This window comes from Calypte anna, chromosome 15 (genome assembly GCF_003957555.1).
Source record: "Calypte anna isolate BGI_N300 chromosome 15, bCalAnn1_v1.p, whole genome shotgun sequence".
NCBI lineage: Eukaryota > Metazoa > Chordata > Aves > Apodiformes > Trochilidae > Calypte > Calypte anna.
In genome coordinates this window covers 6223068-6244348 of record NC_044261.1, presented here as the reverse complement: position 1 = coordinate 6244348, position 21281 = coordinate 6223068, and the positions used below count along the sequence as shown (strand labels likewise).

The 21281-nt window shown below is 39.5% G+C and overlaps 1 protein-coding gene across 4 annotated transcripts in view; it reads left to right on the top strand.

Moving 5' to 3' along the window:
- The window catches only part of ARVCF (ARVCF delta catenin family member), a 239993-nt gene that overhangs the window by 176575 nt on the left and 42137 nt on the right, over positions 1–21281 (top strand). For all 4 annotated transcript variants that reach the window (XM_030460291.1, XM_030460293.1, XM_030460294.1 and 1 more), the window contains 4 exons: positions 1027–1210; positions 12614–12731; positions 13978–14149; positions 20788–20859. In XM_030460291.1, coding sequence (XP_030316151.1) covers positions 1027–1210; positions 12614–12731; positions 13978–14149; positions 20788–20859 — 546 coding nt within the window. The remainder of the gene's footprint in view (positions 1–1026; positions 1211–12613; positions 12732–13977; positions 14150–20787; positions 20860–21281) is intronic.

Genomic DNA, 21281 nt, shown 5'->3' with positions numbered 1-21281 from the left:
CTACAATTTGCACTGTAGTATGGACAAATTTACAGCTGTAGTAACACAGAGAGCCTCAGGTTTATGTCATATCTACTTAGGAAAGGTTTCCTTTGTGTTGTGGGGAATCCACACATGTGGGGAATGGGCTTTTCCATTCTGTTTGCCTGACAACTTGCTAGTCTTCACACTTTTCCTTGGAGATTAGAAGTGTGCATTTGGCTCTCAAGTGTTGTTACAGATAGTTCTCAAATGTTACCAGGCTAGGCCTCTGCAGAAATTCTTTCTGAAGTGAATATCCTGTTTTAGTCCTGACCTAATGGGCAATAACTGTCAGGACACTGATACAGGCCTGTTGGGAAGTTGTGTTACTTCTGTGAGACTGGATATTTCTACAGTTGTTAGGCTGTTCTTGTTTTGTTTTGATGTTTGACTGCTGTCTGCTTTTGACTTGTAATTGAGATAAAAATGGGAAGAGGATTTTTGGTTCTTAGCTTCTTTAAGGAATCATATGCTTGTGGCATCGGGTCATTTGTAGATATTGCCTGTGACTGGAAAATGTGGAAGTAAATAACAGAGAGGAGTCTTCTGCAGAGGGTAAGTGTAAGAGCAATAATGCTTCATAAATTCATCCCTGTTCTTAAGACTTGCTCAAGCTACTTGTGTGCTGCACAGGATGTATATTCAGTTTTTGAGGCATAGCTAGACTTAAAAGTGTAAAAAAATTTGTATGTAACAGAAAAATCCTGTTCATGTCCAAGAGCACATCACATTTATGTACTCTGTTGTAGGACTTGATGGCTTCAACAACATCCATGTCTTGGTAAAAGTTTTTTCATGTTTTTGGAAATATTTCTATTGCAATGACTGGAATTTTCCCTGAGCTATGTGCTAGCCTGGCATCTCATCAAGAGGTTTCACCTTTTCATTTAATTTTTTGATTTAACCTTCTAGTGATTCTCTGTGGATCAAGTAGTTCTATTTAATCTAGAGACTTTAAATTGTTATTACTCTCTTGGTATTTAATCATAACTCTTTCTCCTGCAGGCACCCTGTGGAACTTATCCTCCTATGAGCCCCTGAAGATGGTCATCATCAACCATGGTCTGCAGACACTTACCAACGAGGTGATTATACCCCACTCAGGTTGGGAGAGTGAGCCAAATGAGGACTCCAAGCCTCGAGATGCTGAGTGGACAACTGTCTTCAAGAACACTTCTGGGTGCTTACGGTAAGGTGGAACTGTGGAGTCTTTATCTATGCACCATGTACTGTGTGTAGTATTTTCTTAAACTTATTTTGATTTGAAGTGAACTGCCATAAATATTATTTTTGTATTTATTCCCATTCCAATGACCATAACAGTGATGCTTGGAGGTATTTGCCTGCAATGGGTTCTCCTATTGCAAGGCTTGCTAAATGTACAATAGTTCAGTGGGGTCAGTGTGGAGTGGGTCATTTATCCAGGTTTGGGCAAGAGATCTGTATAGGGAAGTGTGTAATACAATTACTCAGGTAAGGTTAACTGCCAAACTAAGTCCAAAGAAAGCATTTTTACTTTGGTGCTGTTTTTATTTATTTGAAAAGTGTTTTCAAACAACTCCCTTCTTGCTCTGAGACTTTCAAAAAGCATTTTTTGCAGATGGGAACTGGTTTTGTGGAATTACACTGGACATGAAAAATGGATCTAGTTTTAGACACCAATGCTTTTGTGAACACACTCCTTTTTTTAAGCTAAATTGACTAAGGACCTATGGGAAACTAGTGAAGAACCTGAACGACTGACCATTTAGGAATCTATTTCTAATATTCCTCACAAAGAAGCCTTTCTGGTTAGAAATAGTATCTGCATTTCTGAGAGCACCTTGAAAACAGAACAGTACATGCTGGAAGTTCGGGTCAGGAGGGAGTCCTAAGGCGGTCTGAAAAACCTGAAGAACCAATTTTATCTAAACAGTGTCTTTATTTTGCTTTTCTTTGAGATAAATAGTGGAGATGCCCTATTAGATTCTTCTGCTCTATGATGAAGTCAATTAGTTTCAGCAAAACTAATAAAGATCTGGCATTGTACCTTCTGTTGCTCTGAAGTACACTTCTGTCAGATTTCTATTGATTAATGCATGTTCAGAAGTTGGCTCATTTCTGTTTCTTGGGCTTGTGGTTTCTAAATTGCAATAACTATTCCCTTGAGTAACTTCACAAATGAAGAAAGTAATGAAAAGTGTTCTGAAAGGGCCCATTACTAAAATTATTTGCAGTCCCACTGGTAACTGAGGTCCTTTAAGTAGGCTCCAGACATTATACATTTTTACTTAGTAGTGTCTCATTTTTTAATGGTGTTCTGCAAGAGAAAATTAGTCATGGTGGAGGATAAAAGGATTATCTGAATGAATATGAGATTCTCCAGTAAGCGTAGACAATAAATTGATCATTAGTAGACCAGGCTAATCCACATCATAAATTTTTATTAGTATGTGCAGTGCCCTGATCCACTCGAACTTCTACATTCCAGGATAGCTTTGGGGTTTTTTTGTTGTTTGTTTGGGTTTGTGGGTTTTTTGTGTTTGTGAGGTTTTTTTGTTTTGTTTTTTTTTAAATTAAGGTGCTGGTTTTACAGGACATGTAAAAGCTTGTGCCATTTCATATTCTGAAAGGCTAATTGAAGAGGTGTGTGGAGCACACAGCAATACTGAGATACATTAGGTAGATGATTTAAAATTCTGATAATAAAAAGTAGTCCTGATGCACTTCAGATGCATAGGAGAGCAGGCAGTGAATGGTGACTGCTTCAGTTGTACAGGGGGAAATGTATTTCAGTCCTTTCATCTGTCATAGTCATCTGGGACTCTCTGCTTCCTTGTGGAAAATTTGAAGCTTCAGTCAGATGTGGGGCAAGGTGAATTCCTGCTGGAAAGTAGTTGCTTAAGGTAAATGGAGATGTGGTGACAGGTTATCAGGGAAAGGTACTCTGAACTGTCTCTTTGCTGTGTCATGGAGAGAGCAAATTCTAGCAGAGGAAGTGGAGAATTGTCTTGCTCTCTCCTTACTTGTCCAGTACAGCAAAGAAGCAGGAGTAGGTGAGATGTGATCTGTCTTTCATTTGGTTGTACTTCTTGTTAGTGTGTTGGTGATCTTTCATACCTTTAGTGTAGCCCATTGAGATCTAGAGACAAAAATGGACATATCAGAAGTCATTACCATTGCAACTATTGGAAAAAATCTTGCATTGTTTGTTGAAGTCCTCCACAGCTCATCCTTATAAGCATCATCAAGATGAGATAGTTAAGAACAGTACAGAAAAAGTTGTTGCAGCTATCTGTCTGGCAGACCTCAGTGTTTAAAAACCCCTTTGCCTGTTTATCTGTTGACCCAGAAGCTGGTTCTAGAAACTGGATTTTTCCATGAATGGAGCTTGTTGCAGACTACAGCCTGTTTACCAGGTAGATATTTAATTGGGAGGTTAGTCTGCTCCATGGTGTGCCAGCCTCCTTTTTTCCTCTTTGGAAGAAAGCCTCAGGTGTGTGCTTTGTTTTCTTATGAAACAACTGAGAGAATGTGAACTTCTGAGGCTTTGGGTGTCCTTGCAGTCCCAAGCACAGGGCAGGCATTATGCATGCTAGACAGCTTTTGTTTCAGTATAATTTTTTCAGTTAATGAAGTTTAGCAACAGATGTAGATGAGTTTGTTTCAAACTCAGTGATTGACAGCATAAACAGTCAAATAATGGGGCTTTTTTTTTAACATCACTTCCTGAGCTTTACTTTGTTTTTAATCTAGGTCTCTCTTTTGATAATGTGGAATCTTGGAAACACTTTTTTCAAAGTAATTGAAAACAAGTAATTAAAAACAAACAAAAAACCTAGCACTTAGTCCTTATTTCTGCCCTAAAGTATTTCTGTTCTAAAGTAACAAAAATCCATATGTATTGCTTGATGTTAATTTTACTCTGCATAGCCAAGGGACTTGCACTGAGGAATGGATTGGTCTGAGCTGCTATTTGAGAAAGCCCTGTGCATGATAGTGAGTGATATTGGACCTGGTCGTTTACAAGCTGGAAATAAGAGAAACTGCAAAGTTCATTATCATCATGAATCTATTCAAATACTACCTGTTCTGTCATTTGTTAAATAACTCTGGGATTACCTCTGATACTTGATGTCCACACCAAGCTGCCGTGACTAAATGCCAATATGTACTTAGCCAGTAAAAATCAAGGGAAGGAAAGGCAGCTAGTTAAGGTTTATATTGACTTTGGAGATGAGTGTTTACTTTAAGGGCACCTTCTGAAGCCAAGCTTTCTCCTGTGACTGTTGCTGTTTTGGAGATCTTTTGAATCCTTACATCATCTGGAACATGACAAATAGGTTCTGTGTGCCATCCCTCTCTGCACTTGCAGAAACTTTTTAACAAGTCTCCTGGGAATCCTGTATTGCCCTCTGCAAAATAAAGACTTGGCAGCACAGCCAATTTGCAAGCTATGATGTGGTAATGATATTTATTGCATGCTTTTTCTGCAGTCTTTACCAAGAAAGACTGAAGCAAGTGTAGGTGATAATAATCTTGTCTCCATTCTCATCCTGAGATCAGGAAAAAAATGTTTCCTCTTCCATTGCTATGCTTTGTTTATAGGGGCAGACTCAAGATGATGAATGGATGTGCTATGTCCATAATTATGTTAGTACTTAAACTGGTCATGACTCTTGTGATAGATGCTACTTGGGGTGTAATTTTATAAAATAAAAGGAATAAAATGAGATCTTTTTAAAAAGAAAAACTTCTCTTGTATTCATTTGAACCAATTGAGGTACGTAGGTACAGTGGAAATCTGGAAAGAGGCAGTGAAAAACCAAAGGTTGTTTTGTTGAAATTAAGTAAAATTTTGGTTATGACCAAGTAGGACTGGGGAAAAAGTAAGGAGGACATTTCCTAGGAGAATGGTTAAATAGGCACATATCTTCCTTTATTTCATTTGGAGTACAAGTTTCATGTCTTTGTTTTAAATTTTTATTCTTTTAGGTATGTGGAAAATGTCTCTTCTAATTACTGTCTTTCTTTTACTTTAAACTCCTAAATCCATACTGGGGTTTGTCCAGGAGCATTCCTTTTTAAATTGTGCTTTCCTCCAATTTAAATAATGTAATGATTTAGTGCATCTTAACAAGGCCATTTTGTGATCCTTCTGACAGCTTTGATCAAGGTGCTAAGGTGCTTTAGGAGAAGAGAACAAGTTGAATTGCTTATGGGTTTGATGGAGCTCACATGTACCCATGCAGTGCCAGAAATCTTTGCTGTGTCTCCCAAGATCCTTTAGAGGGGAAGTGCCACATCTGGACATCAGAGAGCACTGCTGCAGTCTCTTCTTATTTTCTTGTGTAGATATCCACCATGATTGCTAGTTTTCTGGAAGCAGCAAGGATTTAATGGTTTAAAAATTAAATTAATTCTGGGCTTAATTGCTGTTTTCTGCCTAATTAGTCTTAATTTTCCCTAGTATTTTTTTCACTTCTAGGAGGACAGAGTAGAACTTAGTTCCTAAATTGCCAACTTTCTAGCCTGATTCCTGTGCTAAACTGACCTGCTGTCAGCAAATGTTAAATGAATTAATTTGCATAGCAAACAGATGCAAAGTGCTCCTTTTTCCAGGGTACCATCTGCAGTTGTAGCATTTCTTGTCAGTTCTCCAAGTACGCAAAAATTCACATTCTAAAATAGCCTCAGGGTTCAGAGACCTGGCCATGGGTGTGTGAACACAAACAAACTGCACCCACTTGACGTCCACTGAAAACACACATTCTTCAGATCAAAATTGCACATAACAGCTTGTCCAACATCAGCTCCTGAGAAGGGACAACCTGGTGGTTAGAGTTATGACTCTTGAAGTCTGGATTTAAATTGCTTTCTCCTACTGTTCTGACATAATTAGATGCAAGATTAATGGTATACATCATTTTGTGGTTTAATTTTAAGTAGCCCTGTCTTCTTTTGGTTTTGGTGAGATTTGGGCTCTAAGGACCTGACTGGATCCAGACTTCACTCAATGATTTTGACTTTCCTGGCTTTAATATGGAAATGGCACCTCTGTCCTTGTCTCCTGGAGCTGGACTTGATAATCTTAAAGGTATTTCCCAACCAAAATAATTCCCTTCTTTTGTGAAAGCAGGTTTGTCCGACAAAACCTGTGGTCTTATGTTGGCAAAAAAGTCCTCTCTCTCCATCTTGGAAATTACTGTGAGTGTCTTGGTGATGCTAGTGTGTCCATTTTTTTTATTCCCATCTCTGAATTTGAGGAAAGCAAGGAAGGCTCTTAAAGCCAGGTGCTTATTCCCTCCTTTCTAATTAATGCATGGCTTTTCTCTGAAGAAAAGTGCTTTGGAATCAGAGCTTTCAAAATGAATTGCCTCCAAGTTCTCTCCATCCCTAAATCCTTCAAGCATTACAGTAGTATGTGGTGACAGTCACATAATATTTGTCTTGCCTGCACTCTCATATACTTGAGGCAGCCTTTATCTCCAGCTGACTGCAGTAAGGAGGCAAAGTGCAAATCTTCACCCTGGAAGCACTGGTGTCTGGTGAAGTGCAGCACACAGGAGCTGAAGCTCAGGTGATGATTCTGCAGTGCTGCCAGCCAAGCTGCCCTTGGTGTCAAAGGACTTTGCTTACTGAAGCATGGCAGGACAGAGAAGATATGTAAATAGGAATTTTCAGGTGCTGCCTTTTATTTTCTCTCCTTTATCAGCAACAAGTTAATAATTGAGCTTCACGAGCCTAGGGTTAGTACAGAGCCCTCCTTGTGGCAGCTGCATTTATAGATTTCATTCTTTGACAAATTCATATAGTGACTTTTGCTCTTAATTGGTGAGCTCCCCTATCGTAAGTTCAGCTTATCCTTTTGGATGCTTTTGTAGGGCAGCTGTTGAACCAAAGAGGCCTGGGCAGAATTTCTTATAAAGCTTAGCACTTCCCTGCTCTACCCAGAGATGAGGGCAGATGCCATTTCTCTGTCCCCTCACCCACTGTGCTTGGACCCTGGTGCACTTGTATTATATTCATGTTGTGTTCAGCCTTTGGGAGATTGCTGCTCCAGAAAATGGAGCTAACAACATGGTCACTGTTTTGTTGTGCAGCAGTTTGATTTTGAACTGGACTTTCAGTGAAACAATAGTTTGAGAAATAGGTAAAAACTGAAAAGAAATTTGCCTGTGATTTTTTTCACATTGGAGGCAGCAAGCAGTACAGAAAAGGGAGAAGCTTATCTGCCCAGCCCAGATTGGAAAAAAACCAACTCAAATTAAGAACTCTCACAATAGAGAGGAGTGAGAGAAGGCAGTTTCTTAATTAGCTTACTGAGACTGTGCAGGATCACAGCATATGGCTGTCCTGGGGCTTATATGATGAGCAGAGCATTTAATTCGTGCTAGTAAGGAGCTGTTAGGGTTCCTCCTGACAGTTCCTGATGTTTAGCTTGTAATATAAATAAATTATGCATAGATTTTAGCAGCAGAGACATAACCTAGTTACATGCAACCTTAATGCTGTACATTTAAATGTGAAGTATAAATTTAAAGTTGTGCACTTGCTTACTGCTTTCTGTCATTCCTTAGGAATGAATCTAGGTCCCTTGTCCCTTGGTTGTCAGTGAAGGGAATCTGCACAAAATGTCTGCAGTGGTGGGATGAAGAACAAGAGTGAAACCCAACTCTCTGCAGCCACTGAACAGATACACCTTGCTTTGGAAGGTGTATGAGCCGTGATCTTTTATTAGATAAATATCACCTTATTTTTTAGGTTCTTTTCACACTGCAGCAAGCAAGTGGATAAAACAAGTGGAACCGATTAACCTTTCCTCAAAATGGAAGTTGAAATAATTTGGAAGTTAAGTATCTGCTGGGTGTCGTGAAGTTCTTGTGTAGTGCATTTCTGCACCATTTTGTGTTACAAGAGAGCAGCGTGAGGCCCTCTTAGTGAGTCATGCAGGAGGTAACCAGTCAGCATTTTACTCAAAAGGCATTACATGATGTTTTGGGTATAGAAAGCCACAAATAACAAAGGATGGACTCGACATCTATACCTTGTTAAACTGTATTGCTGTCTGATTGAGCCCTGTTTATTGCAGGGAGCTCTTGCTGGCAGTGCTGACATGAGGCATGTGACAGTGCACTTTGTAAATATCCTGCTCTGTGTTGGTGCTGCTGAAGCTTGGAAAGCATGAATTTTGATATGTCCTTCTTTGAGCATTTGACCAACTAAATAAACCAAATCTTTTTATTCAAATGCTGAAAAAGTTTTCCATGCAAAGCACCTGAGGCAGTTCCACTACTTCACTCTTGAGTCTACCTGGTAAGTGCAGGAATCTCTAGTGGGCTCTCCTGCCCACATCCAATACGTCTTTACTTAGTTGAACAGCTGCTCCCTACCTAAAGTTACCATCAGCAGAGCTCCATCTTTTTGTTAATTTTATTTGGACTTTGAATCCTTCCTATTTTCTTCACCATATTCTCTGCTAGATTGCAGATATAGCTGCCTCCTGCCAAACTCCATTGTTTTGTACAGGGCTCTTTGACCAGTGCTGCCTGGATCAGGCTATCATCGTGTCACAGGCAGGTTCTTTCTTTTCCTTTCTTATTTTCAGAACAAAGAACTTAACACTAAATAAGCTTTCTGGTATTTCATGTGGGCTGATGTATGGAATTCATTTTATTTCTGCATGAAATGATGGAATGATTTTAAAGTGCTGTATATTCCTCTGCTGGGACAGTCAGTACCTAGAAGTGTGCTAGGAAATCGAGTGCATTTACTGCAACTATTATTTATCAATCTCTTTTGGATTCCAGCCAAATAAAAATTTAATAGTGAAGCTAAGTGTGGGTCTGGAAGGGTATTTTCATAGCAAGGGTTCTAACTGCTAGAGTAGGTGGATGGAACAACTAATATATTTAAATTAGTCTTCTGAGAACTATGTCATTTTTTATCAGCTGAAGTAACATAAAGCTTGGTGTCTGGAGAGTGAAACCTCAGTGATGGTGTTAGGCAAGGGCTGGTGAGGTGTATGTGCTGCCTGTCAGCTCTGCCACCACGCTGTTCAACCCACTTGGGGAGTGCAGCTCACTCAACACACCCGGAAACCCCCCTCATCTATAGCTCTCTGGCTTGCAGTGGTCACAGATATTCTTATCTTCTTCAACAGTGCTGAGGCAGACTATATAGAAGCCAGTGTTAACTTTTTATCTTGACAGTGCAATAATAACTATTAGAAGGTTGTTTTCCAGTAGTAAAAAGTTGGATTCATTTGGGATCCTGCAGTGTGCACAAAGAGGCTGTGAAAAGAGCTCATTGCTGGCTCAGCTTCAGCCATCCATGCTTCTAGATAAAAAGGTGGAAATGCTACTCGGCGGGCATTTTGAAAATTTCCTGTTGAGCTTTCTTTTTATATAAAAAACAAAGTCCTCAACCTGTTGTCTTCATCCCCAGCTGGGTCTCTAAACAAAGTACTTCTACACTTGCTGAACTGAGGCAGGATATAAGTGTTCAGTAATACTGCAACCTCTGGCTTTCAGCTTCATCTGCAGCACTGTGGGATAACAATTCGTGGCCCTTTTCTGCCAGGTGGCAGACACAGCCACAGTTTCCTATTGGAAAATGGGAAATAGTTTTAATGTTTTCCCTTTATCATTAAAAGAAAAGTCCGCCAAATAAAAACCCTCCACTTTGTCTTTCAGATTGTTAGGGAGACCACATTGCTGCACAATTTGCCTTGAAATAGTGCAAATTAAGTACAAAGCATTTAATGACTTTTAAATCTTTTGAGTATAATTTTTATGTGTGGCACAGATAGTAGTAACAGCTCACCTACCCCAAAGGTAATGAATACCAGTTCTTCTGCAGATATAAACATTACATTCAGACTTCCATATTATTAAGAAGACTATTTGGTGATAATGATAAGGTTATCCAAAGCATGAACAGATTTCTCAGCACATTCCCTGCCATTTTTTTGAAGTCTTTAATACCAACAGACTGGATTCCTAGCTTGATGTGTTTCTATGCTGGTTAGGTATTTACTTTTATTTAACATTTACTTAGTGCTCCTCTGTTTTGTTTTCCCAGGGAAAGCATATATTTGAACATCCTTACAAATCCTCTTTCACTAGTCCTGTCTGCAGTCTGGACTCCAAGAATTTTAGGAAGAATTCATGTTGCTTTATCTAGCTAAAGGCTGGGGATTTAAAATCTCTAGAATAAGATTTGTGCTTTACTGTTTTACATAAAATCAGTCATACAGTTGGCTTTCTTCCAATGTACTTTTAGTAGCATGGACTTGCTCCTAGAATTGTTCTTTTGAGTGTGTTGTATAAATTTATAGCAAGTACACTGTGAAGATTTCTATTACCCTTTGCTGTGTGATGTGAGGAAGGTGTTTTTGCTGGTTTTAAAATACATTTTTCATTTAAAGAACTCTTGCAATAGTATTGAAAAGCAAAACCAACCAATCAAACACACAAAAAAAACCCCAAACCAAAACAGGGAAAGTAGGAGAAGCCTCTCTAGGGATAAAGAGAGAAGGCAAGGGAACCAGACTGTACAGAACACCAGAGATGCATGGCAGGTAGCCATTCACCAGTCATTTGTTTAAAAGCAGCTTGGGTAACTCATCCCATTCCCACCAATTTGAATAATCAGTTTTGTTTCCATTTCTATCAAGATTTTGCCCATCATAAGTGCCTCAGAAGCCCTGCAGAGTTCCTGTTCTGTTATTCAAACTTTAAAAATATTTTTTACTTCATTTATAGAGGTTCTTGATATTAAATTGTCCCAGCAAGCAAGTCACTGAGGTAATGTGTTTAATTCCAAGATCTTTGGGCTGTTCAGTTGTTCCATGGCAGCCCAGTTCCTAAGTAACAGAGCCAGAAAGCACCTCAGCTTGGGTTTTTGACATCCTTTTCTATTCAGTGTCTGGTATTAAGCACTCCATCCACAGAAGAATTAGTTCTTTTCTGATTTAAAGCAATACTTGTTTAAAGTTTAGATAAGTTCAGTGAACAGCATATGGAATTCTGTCTTCCATATATACTGTGAAATCATATTGTAATATCAGCTTTACCTGCCTTGTATCAGCCTTTGCTAGCAATGAGGCTGTGTGTTAGGATTTGGGTAAAAGATACATTTATCTGTGCATTTCATCTGTGTTCTTAATTGAAAGTTAATGTGCTGTTACAGCAACCAACTCACAATTAATCTTCTTCAGATTTTGAGAGGTCTCTGAGAAAATGTGGTTTTTTCCTAGATGTCCAATTAAAGTACCAGCCTGCCCGGGTGATGGGGGAATATGGGAGGGGACCATGATTGATTTGTTAATTACTTGGAGATTGGCAGACCGTCTGCTTAGTTGAAAAACTGGCTGCATGATCCAGGTAGCAGAAGGTAATTATTATGTCCTGAGCTTTTGAGAGCTCACTTTATGTGGGTTTGTGGAATTCAGTGACCCTGAAAACTAAAATGTTGGCTGTGATGTTGAAATTAGTGTATTTTTGCTTTGAGAAAACTTCCCATATAGGTTTTGCCAGTAAGAATAATTTTATCATTTCATTCCCTTCCCACAAAATAAATATTTTTTTAATAGAAGGGGAAAAAAAGGCAGCATTTGGAAAATTAACATTTATTATTATTTATTTCTTGGGTAATGGCAGGTTGATGCTTATGCAAGGCTGAGGCTTCAGTACATTGTTTGTGTTTTCTGGACGAGGGAGGCTGAGTTCATAGCTCTCCTCTGACAATCTCTACACTCACTGGTGTGTGCAGCTTTAGCAACTCAAGAGTTTCACTGCTCTGTCTCACATCTTCCTGTCCCATTCCTGTGTGCAATGTTTTCAGAAATTCAAAGCCAGATAAACATAACTGACTGTCATCTTTTACCTTCTAAATGTGACTGAGCCATGCTGTGTGCTGAATCTGCTGTATTCAGTTTGAAATGTGGTTTTAAAATGTCAGCACAAGGGATTTCAGCGTGCAATAACTTTCACTAAGAAATCTGGGGACGTGTAACAAGTTTTGAGTCACTTTGAGCAGTCAAGAGGACAGCAGTTGTGCATAGTGACACTCACTCTGTCTTATTTGGAACAGTTGAGGAGCCAAAGAAAATGAAGAAAAAATGTATATGCAGATTGAGTAAATAAAATACAACCTATTGTACACCTGTCTTAAGTCTTTTACATTTTTCAGTTTCTGTGGCCATAAATACTGCTAAGCCATCTTGTGATTTTTGCATCTTTTTCTTCAGGTGCTGGAAGTATTTTTCAGATTAAAAGGTCTGCCTTTGAAATTAAAATTTTGGCTTTTGTACTGTCTGTTCTGAGAGCTCCTGTCCAGTTTATGGTGTCTGACTGAACTTACCAACAACTCAGAAAAATGTGTTTGTAGGCACCTCTGTGCTGTTTTGCCTTTTTCATTCTGATTCAGGGAGTTGCAGGTGTGTGCTGCCCATATTTTAGTGAAATTTAATAGGTTTCTCAGACTACTTGGCCTCCAGATTGTTCATTCAAGGTAATGAGTTCCAAATAATTGTAGTGTAAATCGACACACCTTCAATTTTATGGTGAAGGTCAGAGGGCTAAATTTTCTTTTAAATCTCTCCTGTTAGGAATGTAAGTTCTGATGGAGCAGAAGCACGCAGAAGACTAAGAGAGTGTGATGGCTTGGTGGATGCCCTCCTTCATGCTTTACAGTCTGCAGTTGGCAAGAAGGATACAGACAATAAGGTGAACTTGAATATTAAGACTTAATGGATATTTCCATTAATTTAGACTGATGTCTTACACCGGGGTCTGATTTTTATTTACTAGTATCAGAAGAGGGTTATACTTGCCTCAGAAAATATAGTAATTATCTTAATCTCATCTCAGTCATGGTATTCATGGTACCACTGGTTGGGGTATCAGCATGAGGCTGCTGTGACACCTCATGTGGCTGATGTGGTGAGGAAAGGTAAAGGGCTGTGACAGGTGGGGAGAGCAGTCTTGTTATTGTCAGTGACATTATTGCCATAGTTCTGCATTACTGAATTGACATGGTGGAATCTCCAAATCAGAATTGAGTCCATTGCAAAGGAGGTGGTTCTCTTTTTAAAGACTTTATTTGGCACCATCTCTGAAGACTGTAGTACTTAGACATAAAGATATTTCTTCAGACCTGCAGTACTTCCATTGTGGCTTTTTAGGTAAAGATTTTGATTAATGTTTTTATCATCATCTCATCCTGTGGTGATTAAAAAGCACGTTTATAAGCATGAGAAACATCATAAGTTTGACCTGCTGGGTTTTGTTTTTTATTTTGAAAAGGGCATGTTACTGCTTTATCACACTGGTAAGGCTAGTAAAGCATCATTATTTTATATTATTTTGAGTTCCACCATGTGATGGACTGCACAAGGGAATTCTAAACCCTGTCACTTAATCAGATAATTTTGGATGTGGATCTTGTAGTCACTTGGTGGTTTCCATTGCAGCCTACAGAGCATTGCTCTTGTCAGAACCTGATGAGATGTGGATTAGCTGTTACCAGAGAACAATGTGTTCTCATTGAAATCCTCACTAGGCCATGGTTTTGACCCACAGAAAATTTAATAAAATTGGCTCCTCAGGGGTAAAGGTTGAAAGAGTGAGAGAGGCTTGTATTAAAAAAAGGTCCTTATATGATCATTTTTCACTGTGTGTTTGATGTTTTGGTGAATTACATTCTTTACATTAAGATCAGGTGGTATTTTTTTATTAGAGTATTTTCAATTTGCCTGGGTACTTTTTATGAAGTGCTTCACTTTTGGAAGAATAAAATTGGTTTTAGAACAAGAACAAACCTTAATTGAAGGGACCTTGACTAAATCTTCCTTGGAAGTCTTCCTGGGGCAAGTGGGCTTTTTTAAAATTTCCCCAAACCCTCCACTGTATAATCTAATGGTTTTTAAATAAAGAGGATAAGTACTTGCTATGATAAATTTCTCTCTCACAGTCTGTGGAGAACTGTGTGTGCATCATGCGGAACCTTTCCTATCACGTCCACAAAGAGGTCCCTGGAGCTGATAAGTACCAAGAAACAGATGCCAGTCAGACTACAAGCATGGGAGGCTCTCAGAAGAAGAAGAAAGATGATGCTGGTTGCTTTGGTGGAAAAAAAGCTAAAGGTATGTGTTGCAGAGAGCTCAGAACTGGCAATGGATTTGGAAGTAAATTTTGCTGTATAGGCCTGCTATTGCAAGCAGATTGATCCTGGTGGTTTAGAATGAAGCAGTTTGGGGAGGTCCATGTTTGTAGTGTCATGGCATGTGGTTATCTCCCTTGTTGCATTACTGCTAAGTATTGGGGAATTTTTTCCATGATTGCTATTGCTTTGTTTGACTTGAAAAAGGAGTGGTGCATGCTAACAGATGATGCTCTGCTGTTGGATGCACGTGTGCTCTGCCTCTCTTCTGCCTTGCTCTGTTCTTGCATCTGTCAAACTGACACTTAGTCCATTTGCTTGAGTGTACAGCATGTGTCACAGCCTCAGGAAACCAGGCCAGCATGTGTAGTCCCCATGCATGGTAATGCTGCCTCTACATCTTCCATACCCCCAGTCTTTCACCTTTGAAAACAAATGAAAAGCCTACCCTCCTACCCACAAACAAAACCTAAAACCTCCCAGTTCTGTCACTCTTTCAGTAATTTAAATTGCAAACATGTTTTGTAGCTTTTAATTGTCAGTCACTTTTAGACCTGTTCTCTCCTCTGGGGCATAAGTATTGCAAATGAGTTTCGTTACAAGAGAGCATTAATAGTCTCAGTAAGCCCCCTTCCATCTTTCTATTAGAAAGAGACACTCAAATTATATCCATTTTTCTTGTTGTTTTAGAGAAATTACTATTCTAGACTGAATTAAGATATAATTAAACTCCATTTTCTGTCTAGGCTCTGTTCTCCTCATTCATGCATACTCCCATCCTGCCTGACTGTTTACAGCCAGGTCTCAGGAAGGTTTTGGTCCTGAACAGCTGATGCAGAATTGCTTGAACTTGATGGGCTGTGTGCTGCACATTATTCCTCCTTTGAGCTGAGCTGTACATGTTATTAAAATGTTACGTGTTTGCATATGTGTTAGGGAAGTCATCACAGTGTGAACTTGCTTTTGCAGACTAGTCTGTCACCAACTAGATTTAAAATGTGTTTTAAAAATACAATTTAAAAAATTATGGGGAATCTTTTAATGATTGGGGGAAGTGAGGGGCTGGGAAAGGAAGAAATAATTTTACCTGTCTGGCCAGCTCTTCTCACAGTGAATGACTAAAATGTCAGTGTGATACCCTTTGGAAATCTCCAATGTGTGCTGACTGGAGCCTGTTCCCTGACACTTGTGGTCCCTGTTGTTTTGCTGCTTGAGAGCAACATATGAAAACATTTTTAGACATAAAAGCTGTAAGTGTGCACTGTGGGAGGAGGGGAGTGGGCTGATTGAGAGCTGTTGTCATCCTCTTGATGACAGTGTTAAGAGAGCACTCTCAGGTCTGTCCTTTGTTAAGTGTCTGAGTCTGTCCTCTGGGGCTCACCTGTGTGTATTTTCTGTGCCTGTATGCCCTAATAGTTTCTGCTTATCACTCAAAAAATCTGATTATATCTATTTGGACAAATTGGTCTCAAAATTATCTGACACTTGAGGATGAACCTGCAGACTTCAGCGAGCAGTGCAGGTGCTCAGTGACAGCTTGGGTTTGGCTCTGTGTATTCAGCAGGAAATGACAATTTCCAAAGTATATTTTTAATGGTTTTTTTTTTTGCCCTTTGCAGAATTTTTTTCTTAAGTGTGCTGTTCTCTAGAGGGAAATCAACTGGTAATAATGCTGAGCTCGCAGCTGGTAGTCTGTAGATCAGAAGGATAGAGGGGGACAGGCAACTGTGTAAGAAAAAAAAAGTTAAAATCTGTTGAAAATCGTGCTTTTAAAGTCATAAAGAGAAACTTCCTTTATTCACTCTTAAATTTAAGTGAATATTTGGTTGAGCCTCCCTTAGTTTTCTTAGTCTAGGACTTTAAAATAGATTGATTCTCTATCTGATTCTTGTTCACTTAATCTTGCAGTGTTTCCATGTTTATTTTATTTTATTTCATGGTCATTGATCACAGCATTTCAGACACCCCTGCAAAGGGCTAGTCACCCTTCTGTCATTTCAGTTCTCTGAGCACATTTAATTGAATGAAAAAAGGAGGAAAAAAAATCCTTGCCGATAAATACTGGTGGGTTTTTCAGCAGGAACAAAAGAGAGAAAGTGGAATATCTTGGTTTAGTTTGGTTTTTTTAACCAATGGAAGTTCTGTAGTATTCTTGTAATACTCAGGTTCTGAACCTGTTCTGTGAAATTCTGACTCTTTGTGACTGTTCCTTTGTATTTTCTTCCTTCCTGTAAATTTTTGTTTTTCTTTTGCTGCTTTTCTGGTAATTAGAGGAGTGGTTCAATCAAGGTGAGTCTTTGCAATATTTTCTTTTCATCATCACCATAATATGCTTTGTTCAGCTTTTACATGCAAGACTAAGAGCTGAGATCAAGGTCTTTTTCATTCATCTTCTCCTCTGCTCCCCCAGTGTTCATTTCAGTAGGAATGGAAATTCTCTTATTGAGTTTGAATTTCTCTTATTTTCAGTTTGGTCTTCCCACACTTTGAATAGAAAGGTTTTAGTCATTCCTGGTGTAAATGCACTAAGGGAGTTGATTTGCAACTGGTCTGATAACATCGTGAGAGGCAACACCTACATCTTCAGGTTGCCTCATGAGCCCTACCATATCAGAGTACAGCTTTCCTGGCTGGTCTGGGTAGCAGTAGCCATGGAGACCTGGCAGCTTGGATGTGTTTTCTCAGGGATCCTTGGTATTTGTCTGCTTGGGCATGCATGGCTGGGCTGCTGAATTACTGGCACTCAGACTAGGTAGCTGAAGCTGCTCCCAGTATATACCCTGGGGAATGTACCCTTTAGTTTCTCATTCCAGCACAATGAGTAAAACTGCAGTTGGAATTAGCTGAGGCTAAAGGTTGCCTCCCTTTGCTTCCCAGCTGGAACTTTGTTGGGCTTTGAGTGCCCTGGAGACTTCCACTTCCTTACTGAGACTGATTCTGGGTAAAGGCAGAGTCATTATCAATTGGTGACCCTTGCTTTTACATTAAGGGGTTCTAGAGGGCTGGGCCAAAGGAGAAAAGTTGGGGGAGGAGGGAAATTTAGTTGCTCCACCCAATAAATGTTGCTGAGTAGAGCTCTGAGAGATGCTGATTTCAGACTGTAATTGATGAGGATGGGCTTGGCAAGACAGAGCTCAGCCCTTGCTTTCTGTTGCTCTACAGCAAGTCTGGTTCAGTGGGTAACTGAAAAAGCACATATAGACTGTGGGGCATTGAGGGGAGTTGTTATCAAGAGTCTCTTTCCTTCAACTTTTTTTTTTTTTTTTTTTAAACCAAAAAGAAAACATTTGGGAATTAATCCTTTAGCAAAAAGGTCTAGTTGAGTAGCTGGTCTAATTATTCAATAAAGCAAAGCTGCATTTGAGGAGGATCAACAGGATTCATGGTCAGCAGTGTTGGGTCACACCTTGAAGCCTGTACTGAGTTTCTGACATGGAAAATGCTGAAGGTCAGGTTTTGATTGTTTCTTACATAATGAAAAGTAGTAAGGGGATGGGAAAGAATTTTAATTCCACTGTTTCAAAGACGGTAAATTGCACCTTGCACAAGCAAGTCTCATGTCAAGCAGTTTTCCCAAACCAGAGTGCTGTGCCAATTTCTGCAGCCAGGTCTCATAACAAAGACCTGTCAGCAGGCATGTCCAAAGCTGTCTGTCTTTTGGCAAAGTCTGGAGCCATGCTTCTCAAAATCCATCAGCATGTGCTGAAAAACCTTGTGAGCAGGGAGATGCATAGAAGGGCACAAATTGAAATGTAAAAATCAAGGTCTTAAACTTCTTTTCTACTGCTGCTGTCATTTCAGCATTCCTGTGCACTGGCATTACTGACAGTGACTTGAGTGACAGAAGGGTTGTTGAGAGCTTCAGAAGCTGACAGAGAGCTGGTTTTCCCAGGATATTGGTCAGGCTGGGGATGGCTGAGAGCTTTATAATTGGCTCTTGAACTTGCTGAATTTGCTTACTTTTTGAGAAGCTCCAAATCAGTGTTTGTAGGTCCTGTAAAAATAGGAAAAATACCAGGTGGGCCATGGGTTTTGAAACCTTTGCTCTCTAGATGGATTTCTTTTGGAGTTTTCTTACACCAGGTTGCCTTCTCTCTGTAGCAGAGCTCTGGAAAAATAGCTGCTTTGGGTATTTCTAAACCTGGCCCTTGCTCAATTTGATTAAACAAGTAATTTGTAGAGATGAATTTCCCTTGGTCATAGCTCTGTGTTCTGAATTGCTTCTATTTGTAAACAGCTGGCACATTCTGCTGTGAACAGAGGTGTTTTTCCCTGCAAGGTGGGTTAGCTACTCAGAGGGTAGAGAGACAAACTAGCAAGGGCTTCATAGAAGACAGATAGTATTTGCAGTCTGGCCCAGAAATTGAGAGACAGCCACTGAGGATCTCAAAGCCTAGGAGGAGTGGGCTGTCTGAATGAAAGATGGTTTAGTAAATGAGCAGCTGCTTCTGCACTGCGAGCTCAAAAGATGTAGCAGCCAACACTGCTCTCCTGGACAATCTCTTCTTAAGAAACTGTGAACAAATACATACTGCTGACTAAACAGTGCACTAGAAGGAAGGGAACTCTTACTATGCAATCTCAGTTCTGCAGAACTAAACCCCCAACCTTTAAATTATAGAGAGAACTTGTGAAATGAGTGGTTGTGTTGAAGAAGGTCTGGATCTTGGAGTAAATTTTTTGAGGTTTAAACTAGCTAAATGCAGAGACATGAAATTTGGACATATGAAAAAATAAATTGTCCTGCTTGTAGATAAGATGGTGCCATATTTTTTGGTCTGCCTTAAGTTTGTAATCTTTCCTAAACACTGACTTCCTTCAAGTTTTTTTTTGTTTGTTTTTTCTCCTTCTTCCCTGCTTTTTCCTGTCAGTGCTCTAAGGGTCAGCAAGGGTTTACAACCAGTAACTGGGTTCAGCTGCCATTATGAAATGCAGAGTTTTTTGGTGATGCACAGCAGTTTTTCTTTCTGGTATGTGGTTCCCCAGGCAACGTGTTTCTGGTTCTTTCATGGAGCGAAAAATTGATGGAGAGCTGTAAAGTGCAGCTGATTCCTGTCCCTTACTTTAGAAAAGACACCTTTCAAAGGAGTGGCATGGTACCTGGCTGCATGACCTTTTTGGTAGCTTGGATGAGCATTTTCATATTTCAGCTTATTAAGCAAATAACTTCAGATGAACAGAACTTCTATATGCATGTTCTGCTTTGCACACTAGTTAAAGTTGGCTGGTATTCTGTGTTGCCATTTCAGATCAGAAGTGTGTGATATTTCCAAAGAGAGAAAGGGGATGTACTACTACCTTGAGGTGTTTTGTTTATTTCTCTTGCTTGATGCTATTTCTAACTGTTGGTATTTGTATTTAAAATCTCTCTTATCTATTTAGTACTGCATATGTTTATCCTTTTGTCAAGAAGAAGATGGAGTGGTCCACTGAGTTCCTTGTGCAGAAGCTGTACTGGCTCCCTGTTATAACAGGACATTTCATGACTTATTCCCTGTCAAGAGTCAGACTGATTTCCACATCACATTTTGAAGGACCATTTTTCTGCTTGCTTTTAAGCATCTTGACTGGTGAAGCTTTCAGCCTTGCCTGTAAACCTCCATTAGCAGCCTGGTAGAGTCCCTGTTCATCAGCCACCTCTGGCAGTTTAAATTTTTCTGAATTGATCCCACCACACCTTCCTTCCCTGCTCTTGAGGGATGGGGAATAAATAACTTGATTTTTTTCCCCCCTCAAAATAATTTGGAAAAGCTAAATTGTACCCATGAGAATCTCCATGCTTTGAAATATCTCTGCTGTCAGTAATTCTCTGCTGGCAAGGTACCTGGTTATCCCACAGCTTCCATGCAGTCTTACCCAAGGCAGGATCTCTCCTTAGTGGGAGAGAAGGGGATGGAAATGAACCCTCCCCCCCCCGAGCTGTTTACATAATCTTGAATTCCCAACCTAACCAAAACTGAAGTCCAGGTTTTGTTCTGCTTTCTACAAGAGATTATGTAAATTCAAGCTGATATAATGCTTGGAAACCAGCTCTTAGCAAAAATATGGAATTGTTTCTATTAATTTCTAATAAATAGTCCAAATAGCACTTTATTGATTGAAGGGCAATTCAAGGCTAAATTGTTGGCTGCTGTCTGTACAATGTGTTGAATCTAGGCCTTCCTACATGATAGTCATGATCAGCATAGAAGCTGCAAAGTAAGCCTGTTGCATGTTGCTCTGCTACACAGTTTCAGCCAAGCTTCAGGTCAGAATTCTTCTGTGAAAGTAGAAATTAAACACTGGGCTTCTGAGGGAGGGAGGGATGTAACTTTGCCAGTAAGGGAAATAGCACAATTTCTCAAGATTTTAATCACTCTTAAGACCATCGAAGTGCTAGCACTAAGCATGTTTGTGGATCAACCTAAAAGTAGCATGGATTTTTGTCCCTGAGTATCTTATGCTAAAATTACAGCTGTGCAGCTGGATTGCAAGTCAGATATGTACAAATACAGGTAATAGTCTGTGATTTGTATTCTGAGTTGATATCTTCTCTGATCTTATAGATGCACATGACAGTAACTTACATGTCAGCATGCTGACAGTCTTCTCCATCTGTTTTCTTATTTTTTTTGTGCACAGGAAAGAAGAATGGAGATTTGGACAGGAATTTTGATACACTGGATTTGCCTAAGCGGTCTGAAGCAGCAAAAGGTAATGCTAATGTTTTTGTTTTTGGAAATAACAAATAGCCTGGGAGGTAGAGGCTCTTAAAGGAACTTGACATATCATAATGATATCATATGGTTATGATTGGCATATCATAATGATCTTTCCTTTGTATTCAGTTAATTGAAATAATGTCAGTGGTTGTTGTTATCTAGCATTCAATCCTGGATATAACTGTCTTCTATATAAAGCAGCTAAATGGGTGGAATCCTACAGAATCCTATCTGATTTAGTGTTCAGTGCTTGTAACCCCATAGAGGGATGAGTGCATGCTGTCTTCCTTTACAACTTCATTTGCAAATTGTCTGCACTAGAAGTGAATGTAAGGAGTTATTAAATGCATTAGGTGAGTGTACTTATCACTAACTTTTCCCTCCTTTGGTATCTGTATTTCTTCAGTGTCCTGA